Source organism: Giraffa tippelskirchi, chromosome 12 (genome assembly GCF_054371585.1).
Source record: "Giraffa tippelskirchi isolate mGirTip1 chromosome 12, T2T-mGirTip1v1.2.pri, whole genome shotgun sequence".
Taxonomy (NCBI): Eukaryota; Metazoa; Chordata; class Mammalia; order Artiodactyla; family Giraffidae; genus Giraffa; species Giraffa tippelskirchi.
This window is the reverse complement of record NC_137286.1, coordinates 70,587,964-70,604,175: the sequence shown is the minus strand read 5'-3', so window position 1 is coordinate 70,604,175 and position 16,212 is coordinate 70,587,964. Positions and strand designations below refer to the sequence as shown.

General features: G+C 55.3%; 1 protein-coding gene and 1 long non-coding RNA gene across 2 annotated transcripts in view; one reads left to right on the top strand and one right to left on the bottom strand.

Annotated features, from left to right (window-relative positions):
- The window catches only part of LOC145529707 (uncharacterized), a 1,704,434-nt gene that overhangs the window by 1,542,448 nt on the left and 145,774 nt on the right, over positions 1-16,212 (bottom strand). The window contains exons 19-20 of the long non-coding RNA XR_014071296.1: positions 8,970-9,081; positions 1,330-1,441 (exon numbers count right to left, since the gene is read on the bottom strand). This is a non-coding gene — a long non-coding RNA (uncharacterized LOC145529707). The remainder of the gene's footprint in view (positions 1-1,329; positions 1,442-8,969; positions 9,082-16,212) is intronic.
- On the top strand, positions 1,867-6,929 carry LOC145529508 (uncharacterized). The gene is made up of 3 exons (XM_081550083.1): positions 1,867-5,314; positions 5,714-6,026; positions 6,277-6,929. The coding sequence occupies exons 1-3, from the start codon at positions 5,078-5,080 to the stop codon at positions 6,903-6,905; spliced, it is 1,179 nt and encodes a 392-aa protein (XP_081406209.1). The 5' UTR covers positions 1,867-5,077; the 3' UTR covers positions 6,906-6,929.

The following is a 16,212-nucleotide window of genomic DNA, read 5'->3' as shown; positions in this document are numbered from 1 at the left end:
GAAACAGCAGTGAGAGTCCTCACCGTCGTAAGGGTTTCCTCTGGGGACAACCTGCCCTGGGCACCACATGAGGGAGCAGACCGGCTTCTCTTCCTCTGCCCCCACACCACTCACTCATGAAGGCAGCTCAGGTGTTCTCATGCCCTGCCTGCCTGCCTGCCTGCCTGGCTCATCCGTGAGCTGTGACCACCTCCAGGGCAGGACTCCACCTTCTCCTCTCTGTGTACCGTGAATCTGCACACAGTGGGCTTTCAGAACCTTAGGAGACTTGAGCCATTCCCACTCGAGCCAGAACCCTCCCCAGGAAGGAAAACAGCTGTGGAGTCATTTTGGCCCCAGCACTGGTTCCCAAACCCTGGCGGCTCCTACAGCCTCTACGGTGTGAAGAGGGAGGTCCCTTTTGACAGAGCTTTCCGGCTGTCAGATCGAAGCTGTTGTTTCACTGTCAGCTGTGTCTCTGCCGTTGCAGCCAGGTGGGCCACGCTGCTCCAAAGGAGCTCACAAGCTGAGTTGCAAGGGAGGTATTGAGAGGACAGGGATGGCTACAACGTGCTGCAAACTGAGTGAGGGTCCCCACAATCCTCAGCAAAGGTCTGTGGTGTGCAAGTGGGGAGTAGAGGGCCCCCAAGTTCCAAAGGAAGGGAGGTACTCGGGAGATAAAGCCCTTGGCTGCTGTGGTAGCAGCTGCAGATGGCAGCTCGTCCACAGTGCACTTCGAATGAGGTCATATGAGCGGGACTCTGGAAAGGGCTCCGAAATCCAGAGAAAGGGGTCAGGGTATGTGGGAATCCGGCGGGGGTGGGGGGTGGATGAAGGAAGGTGTCCTTCCTCTCTCCAGTGCAATTTGGTTTGGTGAGTCTCAAAGCTACCAGATGGCACTTCCCAAGTCAGGCCCCCGCAGGAATCAGGGTGGGCTGCGTGCCTCGGCCCCTGCCACAGGGACAAGCCACACCAGTGGCCTCCCTGAGCTCAAATGGCCGGATCTGGGGGTTCCGTCTGGGTGCACACCTCCTTGCTGTGGCCAAGTTCCCCCCTTCTCTGAGCACCAGCTTCATCATCCTCTCGAATGAGGACATCGATTGCTACCTTGGCACGTTACTCTCTTCATCCTGTGAAGACTCATTAGGCTTATCCTACAATTACTAGCTGGCCCGAAGAGATATCTCCTGAATCCAGATTAAGCTGGAGTCTCCCAGGCTCATCTGGCATGTCTTCCCTGAAGTCTGCCAAAACCCACACCCTTGCATTTCCAGGGACTCCCCTTAGCCGGCTGGGCAGAAAACCCAGCATGGTTCAAACAAGCTGACAGACAAGCGGGAGAGGACTCACGGGCAGACGGCCTCCGTCAGGTCTCGGGTGGAGCTCTGGGACCACAGCAGCAACGGGCCATCCCAGCCCCTGGGCTCAGCAGCGCCCTCATTCTCAGGCCGGCGGCTCTGCCCTGAGGGGAGCAGGAAGGTCACCAACTGCCGCAGGCGGACCTCAAGCCCCTCCCACTGCTGGAGCCTGACCTCCCCCGGCCCCACCCCTTCCCCTACCCCAGCAGGACGAGAGCTCGTCTTCCCCTGGCTTCCAACGTGAGGCCCGGCCCTGGGCCCCGATTGGGCACTGCCCCAGTCCGGAGCCAATCACAGTGGCCAGGGAGGTGGAACGCACCGATTGGCCAGGGCCAGGTCATGTGACCATGCTCCCCAGGAAACTCAAATATTACCAAGATTCCCTAACAAACCAATGAACAAAATTATCCAGTAAAGGCAAACCGTACTTTTTAATGAGGCCGATGTCACAGAAAAAAAAAAAAATGCTTCACAATGAACTGCTCAAGGAAGCTACTAAATAAACTTTCAGAAAAGTTAAGTATTTTTTTTTTTTTTTAATAGGGTGACGGAGAGCTATACCTTTCCCATCTATGTGAATTTAGGTTTAAACTAGATTTCCCTTGGCTATTATATACGACAAAAAAACCCCACATCACCCCCTTTCACTCCCCCCACCCCCCAAAAGTGTTTTAGTCTATTGAGTTTTTGTGTCCTCAGTTGTGTCTGATTCACGGCAACTCACGAACTCTACACAGCCAGGCTCTTCCGTCCATGGAATTCAGGGCAATTTTTTTCTGTCACAGTAAATGCCCACCCTGGGTGATCCAAAGGCAAGGGCTCAGAGGCTCCTGAGAGTCTAACTCCTTTCAGCCGAGCACAGAGCTGGCTCCTCACTGGGATGCCTGTGGCCTGGGGCTCCCAGAGGGGAGAGCAGCACTCGCCCCACCGTGTGGTCACTGCTGGAAGTGCAGGCTGCTCCTCACTCCCCCTTGACAGTGTCGCTGAGGGCAGAACAGTGGGAATCTACTCAAGGTGGAAATGCAAACTCCCATGCAACCAAACTTCCCACAAGGTCTCCAAAACCACTCAGGAACAGGGAATTGGAAACTGCAGGGCATGACATGAATGGAGATGGAGACTTGACACCTTACACCGAGTTCACTTCCAGTTATCCCTAGACAAAGTTTCCATGAAAACTTGTCACAAATCTAGAAGAACAATGAGCAGAAACCGGACACGTGCTTTGACTCTTCACACACAAAACTAAAAGGCAGTCCACAAAACAACCCAGAGAATACAGTGGACTTTGCAAAATCAAAGATATCTACTGTGGGAAAGACCTCATTACAAAAGCAAAAGACAGGTCATACATCGCGAGACGAATGAGTGGAAACACAAAGCTTCTCAAGGATGTGTCTCCAAACAGACAAAGAACACCAACACAACAAGCCTGTGAAAACTAGGGAAAGGTCTGAAGGGACACCAGACTGAGGAAGACACACACAGAGTATCCCGGATGATGTCCAGCACGGAGGGCCTGAAGAAACAACAGTCTAGTTGCACTCCCTCAGGCCTGTGTGACCCTGGATGAGGCCTCTGTTTCCCGGTGGCTCTGAGAGATGGACAGGGAGGAAGGGGAAGAGAAATCACTTGCATTTCTAATACTCACAGCAAAGTCTTCCAATGAGAAGGGAATTATCACCCCCACTGACAATGCCATGCACTGAAGTGATACCCACGAGTCCATCTAACCCAGAAGGGAAGGAAGGACCTGTTCTCACAAAACGGCGAGAGATGGAAGAAGGAAGATCAAGCCCACACCAATCACTGGAAAGAGAAGCTGTGCTCAGGGCTTGAAAGAATTCCTATTGGGAAAATGATGTCACAGCCCCACAAGGCAATCCACAGCTTGGATGCTATTCCTCCCAAAATGCCAATGCATTGTCGCACCGAACAAAGAACTGCAAAAGGGGTTACGGAAACAGAAAAGAGCCTAAATTGTCAATACAATCTGACGAAAAAGCCCCGATACGGACATCCAAGGTTGTGTGAAAGGAAATTAGACGACCAAACTAGGATCCTCAGGAGCGTATCGGAGAAGGCGATGGCGACCCACGCCAGTACTCTTGCCTGGAAAATGCCCTGGACGGAGGAGCCTGGTAGGCTGCAGGCCATGGGGTCGCGCAGAGTCAGACACGACTGAAGTGACTTAGCCGCAGCGGCAGCAGCAGGACAGAATGCTATTGGGAATACAACAACACACACAGATCCAGATCGATGGAATAAAGTTGAGGGTCCAGAAACAAACCCCGGCATCCATGGTCAACTCATCTCTGACACAGAAGGGGAGAATATCCAAATGGGAACAAGAAAGCCTCTTCAATAAATGGCCATGGGAAAACCAGACAGCTACATCTGAAGAACGCTATTGGTTTTGATCTCACACCACCTCAATATCGGGGAAAAACCTCACCCTAAAGACTGATGTCTTGAGATAGCTAGAAAGAAGCGTAGGTCAAAGGCTCCTTAACATCAGAGTCTCCTTGCCATTTGCTGGGCGGAGGTAGAAATGGGTCTCTTCAAGTAAGGGAAAGAGGGAAACGAAGTACACCAATGGGTTTCCATCCAATGGAACCTCTTCACAACAGAGAAGCTAAGCATTCACAGATGCAAAAGATAGGAAACGGAACATGAGAGACTCCTTGCAAGTGGTGTATCTGAGAAGGGGTTCATATGGAAAGAGACGAAGAATGCACAGCACTCAGATTCCAAGAAACACCACCACCACCCTTGACCCTTCCCCCATGACCAACTCCGACCTAAAGCCTTTCTCTCCCTCTAACCCATCCCTAAAACATAACCCTCATCTAATCATATACATGTGCATTCCTAGCATCCATCCATCCACACACGAGAGAGAAAGAGGAAGACACAGACTGAATCGAGAAAGGAAAAGAGAGGGACACAGCCAGAGAGAGACACGCAACCAAAGAGAGGAAAGGAGTCGATGGTCCAGACTTTTCATCAATCTGTCTCGAAGGTAGAAGCAATGACAGCGCCCATCCACCCCAGAAGGGGGAAAAGGACGGAAGGTTTGGAGAGGAAAAGACAAGAACGCAGGGAGCCATTAGAAGCTCAGCCACCCGCAGAAGCCGAGCTGGGACACTTGAACAGAATCTCAATGGAAACAGAGGACCAGAAAGTTGGCTACTCTTTTCTATAAGAGAGGGAGACCTTCGAGTCTTCCTTTCGGGCCTCCAACTTGGATGTGGGGTCTCAAAACAGTCAGGAGGGGCAGTGCCTTTTCCTGGGTACCACGGCGCATCCAGGCCTCGTTCTGCCCCATTCTGTGCTGTGTCAGCCCTGGATGGAGTCTTTCTTTCTGAAGTCTCAGCGCACAAGCTCCACGTGATATCGGCCCCAGGTGGAGAGGCATGGAGCTGCTCGTAGGCCGACAGACCTAGGAAACAGATGGGAGAATGACCCCCACTCTGCAGATGGAGAGACTGGGGAAACCCTGAGGGGCATATGCTTGTCCAGGGCCACACCACTTATGAGAAGAAGGAGCCTGGTCTGAGAGCAGCGGGGTCCTCGGAGCTCAGGCCCTGGCTGCACCCAGGCCTCCCCAGGGCTGTGGGCTGGGCTGTGTGGCTGTCACTGTGCCTGCACATGGCCTAAGGGGGGTGGTCGAGCAGTCAGAAACCCAGAGATTCCCTTGGGAAGTTTTGGGGAAGGGACCTCAGCACGAACCCCAGGAAATGATGTCACCTGCCGGCAACAGAACCCAACAGAACCCGCAACCCGGGTATCCAGGCCTCCAGAGCGGAGAGGAGCCCCCAGCCAGATCTCTTGCTGCCAGGATGTTCTGCTGTTTGCCCCTGCCCAGAGGCCGGGGCCTCAGGAGAGCTCACAGGCAGTGTGCGTGGGCACCCTGTCGACGTTGGCTCAGGGCACCCCCGAGAGGCCTCTGGCCCTCTGCCCGGAGAAACAGAAAGGTAACACGGGGAGCCCCAGGCCGGGCCAGGCCACCTCTCCCATGCCACCCGGAAACACCGGGTCCTTTGCCTGTGTGTGTGGATGCGGGTTTCTCGGGGTGTGTCTCCCTCAAGGAAGCCCAGGCGGATGTGGGGTCAGAAGCCTGCGGACAAGTTGTGTCCACACCCCAGGGGAGATCAGGCTGGCTGGGATGGGAACAGTGCGGGCAGGGCCGGCCGCCCAGGCTGACCTCACACCCTCAGGTGGGTCTCTTTCCTCCCGGGTGGGGATCTGAGCAGACACACGTCTCTGACCCTTCTGGGAAGAGAAGTTCGAGCAGGCAGAAGCAGCGGCTCCACTGGCCAGGCCCAGCTCGGAAAACTCCCAGCACGGCTGGCTGACGGTCACTGTCGTTGCAGAGCTTCCCACGTGATGAGGCCGAGGACGGGGACACCCCGTCCACCTCCCGGAGGGAGGGGTCGGAGCACCAACCCCCCGCCCGTGAGGCCCAGTGCAGGCTCCAGGTGAGCGTGCCCACGGAGGCATCAGCCCCACCGGGGGCGAAGCGGAGGCGGGGAAGGCCTGCTGCCGAGACACCGCCCAGGATACACCCGGCGGCCCAGTCTGAGGCTGCCACGGAGCTCAGCACACCCGGCTCCGACCCAGAGTCCCGAGAACCCCGGCCTCTGAGGCAGCAGGAGGACCTGGAGCCCAGCACGCCAGAGCACAGAGGTAAGGACGCTGGGGCTGGTGCACGGGAGTGTGTGGGGAGGGGGTGCTGAGCTACACAGGGACGAGTCCCCGAAAGATGCTGCTGGGCCTGCAGCAAGCGCTGGCCTCACACCCCCACCCCCATCTTGCACACTTCAGTCCCAAAAGACATCCAACCCTGGGTATTCTTTCGGAATCTCTTGGAAGCTTTCTGTCCCGGGATACGCACATGCCAAGGCTGGTCTGTGGGCAAACTTTGCTTCTCCCCCAGCTCTAGCACTGGCCTCCAACTGGAACCAGGCTCCACTTCCCAGACCTGTGCCTACAGAGGCGGTGGCTCCAGGTGCAGGACCCAGGGATCCACCGAGGGCAGATGGAGAACCGAGCCTTGCCCTCGCAGAGACACCAGGCCAGCTGGGTACTGGCCAGCACACCGGGCAGATCGGATTTCCGTGCCTGCAGGACCCCCAGCCCCAGGCACTGATGTCCCACCCCCTCAGCCAGAACCTCCACCTCCACGTGCACCTGTACCTGCTCGGGCTTTGGCAGGAGAACCCGAGGCAGAGGAGGAGTCACCGCCTCGGCAGGGAGAGCCTGCCCTGGCTCCCGCGCAACACCCAGACGCCGACGATGACTCACCCGCCCCTGCAGGAAGAACGAGCCCCCGCTCTGGACAGAGACCCAGAGCCCTTGCCGGAAACACCATGTCCAGGGGAGCGGTCGGCTCTGCAGCCTCCATCCCTGTCTGCTCACCGTGGACGCCGGCAACTCGGTCTGCCCCCAGGGGACATGGAGTTCCTTTCCCCTGAGCTGCTTTGCATTTGGTTTGTTTCCACCTTTCTGGTGATGTTTTACTTTTTGTATGGTTTCGTCTATTTTTGTTGGTTAAGTTGGGATTAGTAAACTTTTTCATCATTGTTGCAATTTGGGACACTGTTGTGTAACTCTGGTGATACTGTGTTACCATCACCACTCTGTAGTTTCAGACCCGTTCGATCTTTATGCCCCACCCGCCAACAAAGCCTGGGTTCAAGGCAAGCAGGCCCTGTTCATCCCTCCCCCCGATCCTGACCACAATTTCATCTTTTCTTTCTGCATTCCTTCCTATATTCTTGGTGTCCCCAATCAATGACTCTCAGTGAGATGACTGAAGGAGTTTTTTTCGGACTCTCCACCTACTGTAAGACTCCATTGGAGAGTTCTCATTTTTATGTCATTTGAACTAGCCTTTGATAGCTGAAAGGACGGTGTACGTCCTTTCAAGATATCATGTGCCAAACGAAGCCCTTTTGGCAAATGCCATCATTATCTCCAGGCAGGCATTGCTGTTTGAAGGGTGACATCTCAGCCAGAAGGCAGAGGCTGAGCTCCTCTTGTTGCACCAGCTCCCAAAAGAAGCCAAGAAAGGGAGCTGGAACAACAAACCACCCCAACGCCCAGGAAAGCGTTCTTCACGACAGAAGGCTAGCAAATGACCCAACAACCTTGTGGCCCAGAACCCCTCTAGAAAAATCACTGTTCCATACAAAAGAGAAACACATGGGAAGTTCCAAGGAGAGGCAATGCCCATGGCCAGTGTACTTTAGAGACGGCCTGACCGCTCCGGGGAAGACACGCACCGACGGAACCCCTTGGGAAACAGCAGTGAGAGTCCTCACCGTCGTAAGGGTTTCCTCTGGGGACAACCTGCCCTGGGCACCACATGAGGGAGCAGACCGGCTTCTCTTCCTCTGCCCCCACACCACTCACTCATGAAGGCAGCTCAGGTGTTCTCATGCCCTGCCTGCCTGCCTGCCTGCCTGGCTCATCCGTGAGCTGTGACCACCTCCAGGGCAGGACTCCACCTTCTCCTCTCTGTGTACCGTGAATCTGCACACAGTGGGCTTTCAGAACCTTAGGAGACTTGAGCCATTCCCACTCGAGCCAGAACCCTCCCCAGGAAGGAAAACAGCTGTGGAGTCATTTTGGCCCCAGCACTGGTTCCCAAACCCTGGCGGCTCCTACAGCCTCTACGGTGTGAAGAGGGAGGTCCCTTTTGACAGAGCTTTCCGGCTGTCAGATCGAAGCTGTTGTTTCACTGTCAGCTGTGTCTCTGCCGTTGCAGCCAGGTGGGCCACGCTGCTCCAAAGGAGCTCACAAGCTGAGTTGCAAGGGAGGTATTGAGAGGACAGGGATGGCTACAACGTGCTGCAAACTGAGTGAGGGTCCCCACAATCCTCAGCAAAGGTCTGTGGTGTGCAAGTGGGGAGTAGAGGGCCCCCAAGTTCCAAAGGAAGGGAGGTACTCGGGAGATAAAGCCCTTGGCTGCTGTGGTAGCAGCTGCAGATGGCAGCTCGTCCACAGTGCACTTCGAATGAGGTCATATGAGCGGGACTCTGGAAATGGCTCCGAAATCCAGAGAAAGGGGTCAGGGTATGTGGGAATCCGGCGGGGGTGGGGGGTGGATGAAGGAAGGTGTCCTTCCTCTCTCCAGTGCAATTTGGTTTGGTGAGTCTCAAAGCTACCAGATGGCACTTCCCAAGTCAGGCCCCCGCAGGAATCAGGGTGGGCTGCGTGCCTCGGCCCCTGCCACAGGGACAAGCCACACCAGTGGCCTCCCTGAGCTCAAATGGCCGGATCTGGGGGTTCCGTCTGGGTGCACACCTCCTTGCTGTGGCCAAGTTCCCCCCTTCTCTGAGCACCAGCTTCATCATCCTCTCGAATGAGGACATCGATTGCTACCTTGGCACGTTACTCTCTTCATCCTGTGAAGACTCATTAGGCTTATCCTACAATTACTAGCTGGCCCGAAGAGATATCTCCTGAATCCAGATTAAGCTGGAGTCTCCCAGGCTCATCTGGCATGTCTTCCCTGAAGTCTGCCAAAACCCACACCCTTGCATTTCCAGGGACTCCCCTTAGCCGGCTGGGCAGAAAACCCAGCATGGTTCAAACAAGCTGACAGACAAGCGGGAGAGGACTCACGGGCAGACGGCCTCCGTCAGGTCTCGGGTGGAGCTCTGGGACCACATCAGCAACGGGCCATCCCAGCCCCTGGGCTCAGCAGCGCCCTCATTCTCAGGCCGGCGGCTCTGCCCTGAGGGGAGCAGGAAGGTCACCAACTGCCGCAGGCGGACCTCAAGCCCCTCCCACTGCTGGAGCCTGACCTCCCCCGGCCCCACCCCTTCCCCTACCCCAGCAGGACGAGAACTCGTCTTCCCCTGGCTTCCAACGTGAGGCCCGGCCCTGGGCCCCGATTGGGCACTGCCCCAGTCCGGAGCCAATCACAGTGGCCAGGGAGGTGGAACGCACCGATTGGCCAGGGCCAGGTCATGTGACCATGCTCCCCAGGAAACTCAAATATTACCAAGATTCCCTAACAAACCAATGAACAAAATTATCCAGTAAAGGCAAACCGTACTTTTTAATGAGGCCGATGTCACAGAAAAAAAAAAAATGCTTCACAATGAACTGCTCAAGGAAGCTACTAAATAAACTTTCAGAAAAGTTAAGTAGTTTTTTTTTTTTTAATAGGGTGACGGAGAGCTATACCTTTCCCATCTATGTGAATTTAGGTTTAAACTAGATTTCCCTTGGCTATTATATACGACAAAAAAAACCCACATCACCCCCTTTCACTCCCCCCACCCCCCAAAAGTGTTTTAGTCTATTGAGTTTTTGTGTCCTCAGTTGTGTCTGATTCACGGCAACTCACGAACTCTACACAGCCAGGCTCTTCCGTCCATGGAATTCAGGGCAATTTTTTTCTGTCACAGTAAATGCCCACCCTGGGTGATCCAAAGGCAAGGGCTCAGAGGCTCCTGAGAGTCTAACTCCTTTCAGCCGAGCACAGAGCTGGCTCCTCACTGGGATGCCTGTGGCCTGGGGCTCCCAGAGGGGAGAGCAGCACTCGCCCCACCGTGTGGTCACTGCTGGAAGTGCAGGCTGCTCCTCACTCCCCCTTGACAGTGTCCCTGAGGGCAGAACAGTGGGAATCTACTCAAGGTGGAAATGCAAACTCCCATGCAACCAAACTTCCCACAAGGTCTCCAAAACCACTCAGGAACAGGGAATTGGAAACTGCAGGGCATGACATGAATGGAGATGGAGACTTGACACCTTACACCGAGTTCACTTCCAGTTATCCCTAGACAAAGTTTCCATGAAAACTTGTCACAAATCTAGAAGAACAATGAGCAGAAACCGGACACGTGCTTTGAGTCTTCACACACAAAACTAAAAGGCAGTCCACAAAACAACCCAGAGAATACAGTGGACTTTGCAAAATCAAAGATATCTACTGTGGGAAAGACCTCATTACAAAAGCAAAAGACAGGTCATACATCGCGAGACGAATGAGTGGAAACACAAAGCTTCTCAAGGATGTGTCTCCAAACAGACAAAGAACACCAACACAACAAGCCTGTGAAAACTAGGGAAAGGTCTGAAGGGACAGCAGACTGAGGAAGACACACACAGAGTATCCCGGATGATGTCCAGCACGGAGGGCCTGAAGAAACAACAGTCTAGTTGCACTCCCTCAGGCCTGTGTGACCCTGGATGAGGCCTCTGTTTCCCGGTGGCTCTGAGAGATGGACAGGGAGGAAGGGGAAGAGAAATCACTTGCATTTCTAATACTCACAGCAAAGTCTTCCAATGAGAAGGGAATTATCACCCCCACTGACAATGCCATGCACTGAAGTGATACCCACGAGTCCATCTAACCCAGAAGGGAAGGAAGGACCTGTTCTCACAAAACGGCGAGAGATGGAAGAAGGAAGATCAAGCCCACACCAATCACTGGAAAGAGAAGCTGTGCTCAGGGCTTGAAAGAATTCCTATTGGGAAAATGATGTCACAGCCCCACAAGGCAATCCACAGCTTGGATGCTATTCCTCCCAAAATGCCAATGCATTGTCGCACCGAACAAAGAACTGCAAAAGGGGTTACGGAAACAGAAAAGAGCCTAAATTGTCAATACAATCCGACGAAAAAGCCCCGATACGGACATCCAAGGTTGTGTGAAAGGAAATTAGACGACCAAACTAGGATCCTCAGGAGCGTATCGGAGAAGGCGATGGCGACCCACGCCAGTACTCTTGCCTGGAAAATGCCCTGGACGGAGGAGCCTGGTAGGCTGCAGGCCATGGGGTCGCGCAGAGTCAGACACGACTGAAGTGACTTAGCCGCAGCGGCAGCAGCAGGACAGTATGCTATTGGGAATACAACAACACACACAGATCCAGATCGATGGAATAAAGTTGAGGGTCCAGAAACAAACCCCGGCATCCATGGTCAACTCATCTCTGACACAGAAGGGGAGAATATCCAAATGGGAACAAGAAAGCCTCTTCAATAAATGGCCATGGGAAAACCAGACAGCTACATCTGAAGAACGCTATTGGTTTTGATCTCACACCACCTCAATATCGGGGAAAAACCTCACCCTAAAGACTGATGTCTTGAGATAGCTAGAAAGAAGCGTAGGTCAAAGGCTCCTTAACATCAGAGTCTCCTTGCCATTTGCTGGGCGGAGGTAGAAATGGGTCTCTTCAAGTAAGGGAAAGAGGGAAACGAAGTACACCAATGGGTTTCCATCCAATGGAACCTCTTCACAACAGAGAAGCTAAGCATTCACAGATGCAAAAGATAGGAAACGGAACATGAGAGACTCCTTGCAAGTGGTGTATCTGAGAAGGGGTTCATATGGAAAGAGACGAAGAATGCACAGCACTCAGATTCCAAGAAACACCACCACCACCCTTGACCCTTCCCCCATGACCAACTCCGACCTAAAGCCTTTCTCTCCCTCTAACCCATCCCTAAAACATAACCCTCATCTAATCATATACATGTGCATTCCTAGCATCCATCCATCCACACACGAGAGAGAAAGAGGAAGACACAGACTGAATCGAGAAAGGAAAAGAGAGGGACACAGCCAGAGAGAGACACGCAACCAAAGAGAGGAAAGGAGTCGATGGTCCAGACTTTTCATCAATCTGTCTCGAAGGTAGAAGCAATGACAGCGCCCATCCACCCCAGAAGGGGGAAAAGGACGGAAGGTTTGGAGAGGAAAAGACAAGAACGCAGGGAGCCATTAGAAGCTCAGCCACCCGCAGAAGCCGAGCTGGGACACTTGAACAGAATCTCAATGGAAACAGAGGACCAGAAAGTTGGCTACTCTTTTCTATAAGAGAGGGAGACCTTCGAGTCTTCCTTTCGGGCCTCCAACTTGGATGTGGGGTCTCAAAACAGTCAGGAGGGGCAGTGCCTTTTCCTGGGTACCACGGCGCATCCAGGCCTCGTTCTGCCCCATTCTGTGCTGTGTCAGCCCTGGATGGAGTCTTTCTTTCTGAAGTCTCAGCGCACAAGCTCCACGTGATATCGGCCCCAGGTGGAGAGGCATGGAGCTGCTTGTAGGCCGACAGACCTAGGAAACAGATGGGAGAATGACCCCCACTCTGCAGATGGAGAGACTGGGGAAACCCTGAGGGGCATATGCTTGTCCAGGGCCACACCACTTATGAGAAGAAGGAGCCTGGTCTGAGAGCAGCGGGGTCCTCGGAGCTCAGGCCCTGGCTGCACCCAGGCCTCCCCAGGGCTGTGGGCTGGGCTGTGTGGCTGTCACTGTGCCTGCACATGGCCTAAGGGGGGTGGTCGAGCAGTCAGAAACCCAGAGATTCCCTTGGGAAGTTTTGGGGAAGGGACCTCAGCACGAACCCCAGGAAATGATGTCACCTGCCGGCAACAGAACCCAACAGAACCCGCAACCCGGGTATCCAGGCCTCCAGAGCGGAGAGGAGCCCCCAGCCAGATCTCTTGCTGCCAGGATGTTCTGCTGTTTGCCCCTGCCCAGAGGCCGGGGCCTCAGGAGAGCTCACAGGCAGTGTGCGTGGGCACCCTGTTGACGTTGGCTCAGGGCACCCCCGAGAGGCCTCTGGCCCTCTGCCCGGAGAAACAGAAAGGTAACACGGGGAGCCCCAGGCCGGGCCAGGCCACCTCTCCCATGCCACCCGGAAACACCGGGTCCTTTGCCTGTGTGTGTGGATGCGGGTTTCTCGGGGTGTGTCTCCCTCAAGGAAGCCCAGGCGGATGTGGGGTCAGAAGCCTGCGGACAAGTTGTGTCCACACCCCAGGGGAGATCAGGCTGGCTGGGATGGGAACAGTGCGGGCAGGGCCGGCCGCCCAGGCTGACCTCACACCCTCAGGTGGGTCTCTTTCCTCCCGGGTGGGGATCTGAGCAGACACACGTCTCTGACCCTTCTGGGAAGAGAAGTTCGAGCAGGCAGAAGCAGCGGCTCCACTGGCCAGGCCCAGCTCGGAAAACTCCCAGCACGGCTGGCTGACGGTCACTGTCGTTGCAGAGCTTCCCACGTGATGAGGCCGAGGACGGGGACACCCCGTCCACCTCCCGGAGGGAGGGGTCGGAGCACCAACCCCCCGCCCGTGAGGCCCAGTGCAGGCTCCAGGTGAGCGTGCCCACGGAGGCATCAGCCCCACCGGGGGCGAAGCGGAGGCGGGGAAGGCCTGCTGCCGAGACACCGCCCAGGATACACCCGGCGGCCCAGTCTGAGGCTGCCACGGAGCTCAGCACACCCGGCTCCGACCCAGAGTCCCGAGAACCCCGGCCTCTGAGGCAGCAGGAGGACCTGGAGCCCAGCACGCCAGAGCACAGAGGTAAGGACGCTGGGGCTGGTGCACGGGAGTGTGTGGGGAGGGGGTGCTGAGCTACACAGGGACGAGTCCCCGAAAGATGCTGCTGGGCCTGCAGCAAGCGCTGGCCTCACACCCCTACCCCCATCTTGCACACTTCAGTCCCAAAAGACATCCAACCCTGGGTATTCTTTCGGAATCTCTTGGAAGCTTTCTGTCCCGGGATACGCACATGCCAAGGCTGGTCTGTGGGCAAACTTTGCTTCTCCCCCAGCTCTAGCACTGGCCTCCAACTGGAACCAGGCTCCACTTCCCAGACCTGTGCCTACAGAGGTGGTGGCTCCAGGTGCAGGACCCAGGGATCCACCGAGGGCAGATGGAGAACCGAGCCTTGCCCTCGCAGAGACACCAGGCCAGCTGGGTACTGGCCAGCACACCGGGCAGATCGGATTTCCGTGCCTGCAGGACCCCCAGCCCCAGGCACTGATGTCCCACCCCCTCAGCCAGAACCTCCACCTCCACGTGCACCTGTACCTGCTCGGGCTTTGGCAGGAGAACCCGAGGCAGAGGAGGAGTCACCGCCTCGGCAGGGAGAGCCTGCCCTGGCTCCCGCGCAACACCCAGACGCCGACGATGACTCACCCGCCCCTGCAGGAAGAACGAGCCCCCGCTCTGGACAGAGACCCAGAGCCCTTGCCGGAAACACCATGTCCAGGGGAGCGGTCGGCTCTGCAGCCTCCATCCCTGTCTGCTCACCGTGGACGCCGGCAACTCGGTCTGCCCCCAGGGGACATGGAGTTCCTTTCCCCTGAGCTGCTTTGCATTTGGTTTGTTTCCACCTTTCTGGTGATGTTTTACTTTTTGTATGGTTTCGTCTATTTTTGTTGGTTAAGTTGGGATTAGTAAACTTTTTCATCATTGTTGCAATTTGGGACACTGTTGTGTAACTCTGGTGATACTGTGTTACCATCACCACTCTGTAGTTTCAGACCCGTTCGATCTTTATGCCCCACCCGCCAACAAAGCCTGGGTTCAAGGCAAGCAGGCCCTGTTCATCCCTCCCCCCGATCCTGACCACAATTTCATCTTTTCTTTCTGCATTCCTTCCTATATTCTTGGTGTCCCCAATCAATGACTCTCAGTGAGATGACTGAAGGAGTTTTTTTCGGACTCTCCACCTACTGTAAGACTCCATTGGAGAGTTCTCATTTTTATGTCATTTGAACTAGCCTTTGATAGCTGAAAGGACGGTGTACGTCCTTTCAAGATATCATGTGCCAAACGAAGCCCTTTTGGCAAATGCCATCATTATCTCCAGGCAGGCATTGCTGTTTGAAGGGTGACATCTCAGCCAGAAGGCAGAGGCTGAGCTCCTCTTGTTGCACCAGCTCCCAAAAGAAGCCAAGAAAGGGAGCTGGAACAACAAACCACCCCAACGCCCAGGAAAGCGTTCTTCACGACAGAAGGCTAGCAAATGACCCAACAACCTTGTGGCCCAGAACCCCTCTAGAAAAATCACTGTTCCATACAAAAGAGAAACACATGGGAAGTTCCAAGGAGAGGCAATGCCCATGGCCAGTGTACTTTAGAGACGGCCTGACCGCTCCGGGGAAGACACGCACCGACGGAACCCCTTGGGAAACAGCAGTGAGAGTCCTCACCGTCGTAAGGGTTTCCTCTGGGGACAACCTGCCCTGGGCACCACATGAGGGAGCAGACCGGCTTCTCTTCCTCTGCCCCCACACCACTCACTCATGAAGGCAGCTCAGGTGTTCTCATGCCCTGCCTGCCTGCCTGCCTGCCTGGCTCATCCGTGAGCTGTGACCACCTCCAGGGCAGGACTCCACCTTCTCCTCTCTGTGTACCGTGAATCTGCACACAGTGGGCTTTCAGAACCTTAGGAGACTTGAGCCATTCCCACTCGAGCCAGAACCCTCCCCAGGAAGGAAAACAGCTGTGGAGTCATTTTGGCCCCAGCACTGGTTCCCAAACCCTGGCGGCTCCTACAGCCTCTACGGTGTGAAGAGGGAGGTCCCTTTTGACAGAGCTTTCCGGCTGTCAGATCGAAGCTGTTGTTTCACTGTCAGCTGTGTCTCTGCCGTTGCAGCCAGGTGGGCCACGCTGCTCCAAAGGAGCTCACAAGCTGAGTTGCAAGGGAGGTATTGAGAGGACAGGGATGGCTACAACGTGCTGCAAACTGAGTGAGGGTCCCCACAATCCTCAGCAAAGGTCTGTGGTGTGCAAGTGGGGAGTAGAGGGCCCCCAAGTTCCAAAGGAAGGGAGGTACTCGGGAGATAAAGCCCTTGGCTGCTGTGGTAGCAGCTGCAGATGGCAGCTCGTCCACAGTGCACTTCGAATGAGGTCATATGAGCGGGACTCTGGAAATGGCTCCGAAATCCAGAGAAAGGGGTCAGGGTATGTGGGAATCCGGCGGGGGTGGGGGGTGGATGAAGGAAGGTGTCCTTCCTCTCTCCAGTGCAATTTGGTTTGGTGAGTCTCAAAGCTACCAGATGGCACTTCCCAAGTCAGGCCCCCGCAGGAATCAGGGTGGGCTGCGTGCCTCGGCCCCTGC

Bases quoted from the DNA above. Each gene is read 5' to 3' on its own strand.
- LOC145529508 (XM_081550083.1), top strand. From the start codon at position 5,078: ATGATGTCACCTGCCGGCAACAGAACCCAACAGAACCCGCAACCCGGG. The intron at 5,315-5,713 runs GTAACACGGGGA...CTGTCGTTGCAG, and splicing joins CTGCCCGGAGAAACAGAAAG to AGCTTCCCACGTGATGAGGC. The intron at 6,027-6,276 runs GTAAGGACGCTG...CTTCTCCCCCAG, and splicing joins CAGCACGCCAGAGCACAGAG to CTCTAGCACTGGCCTCCAAC.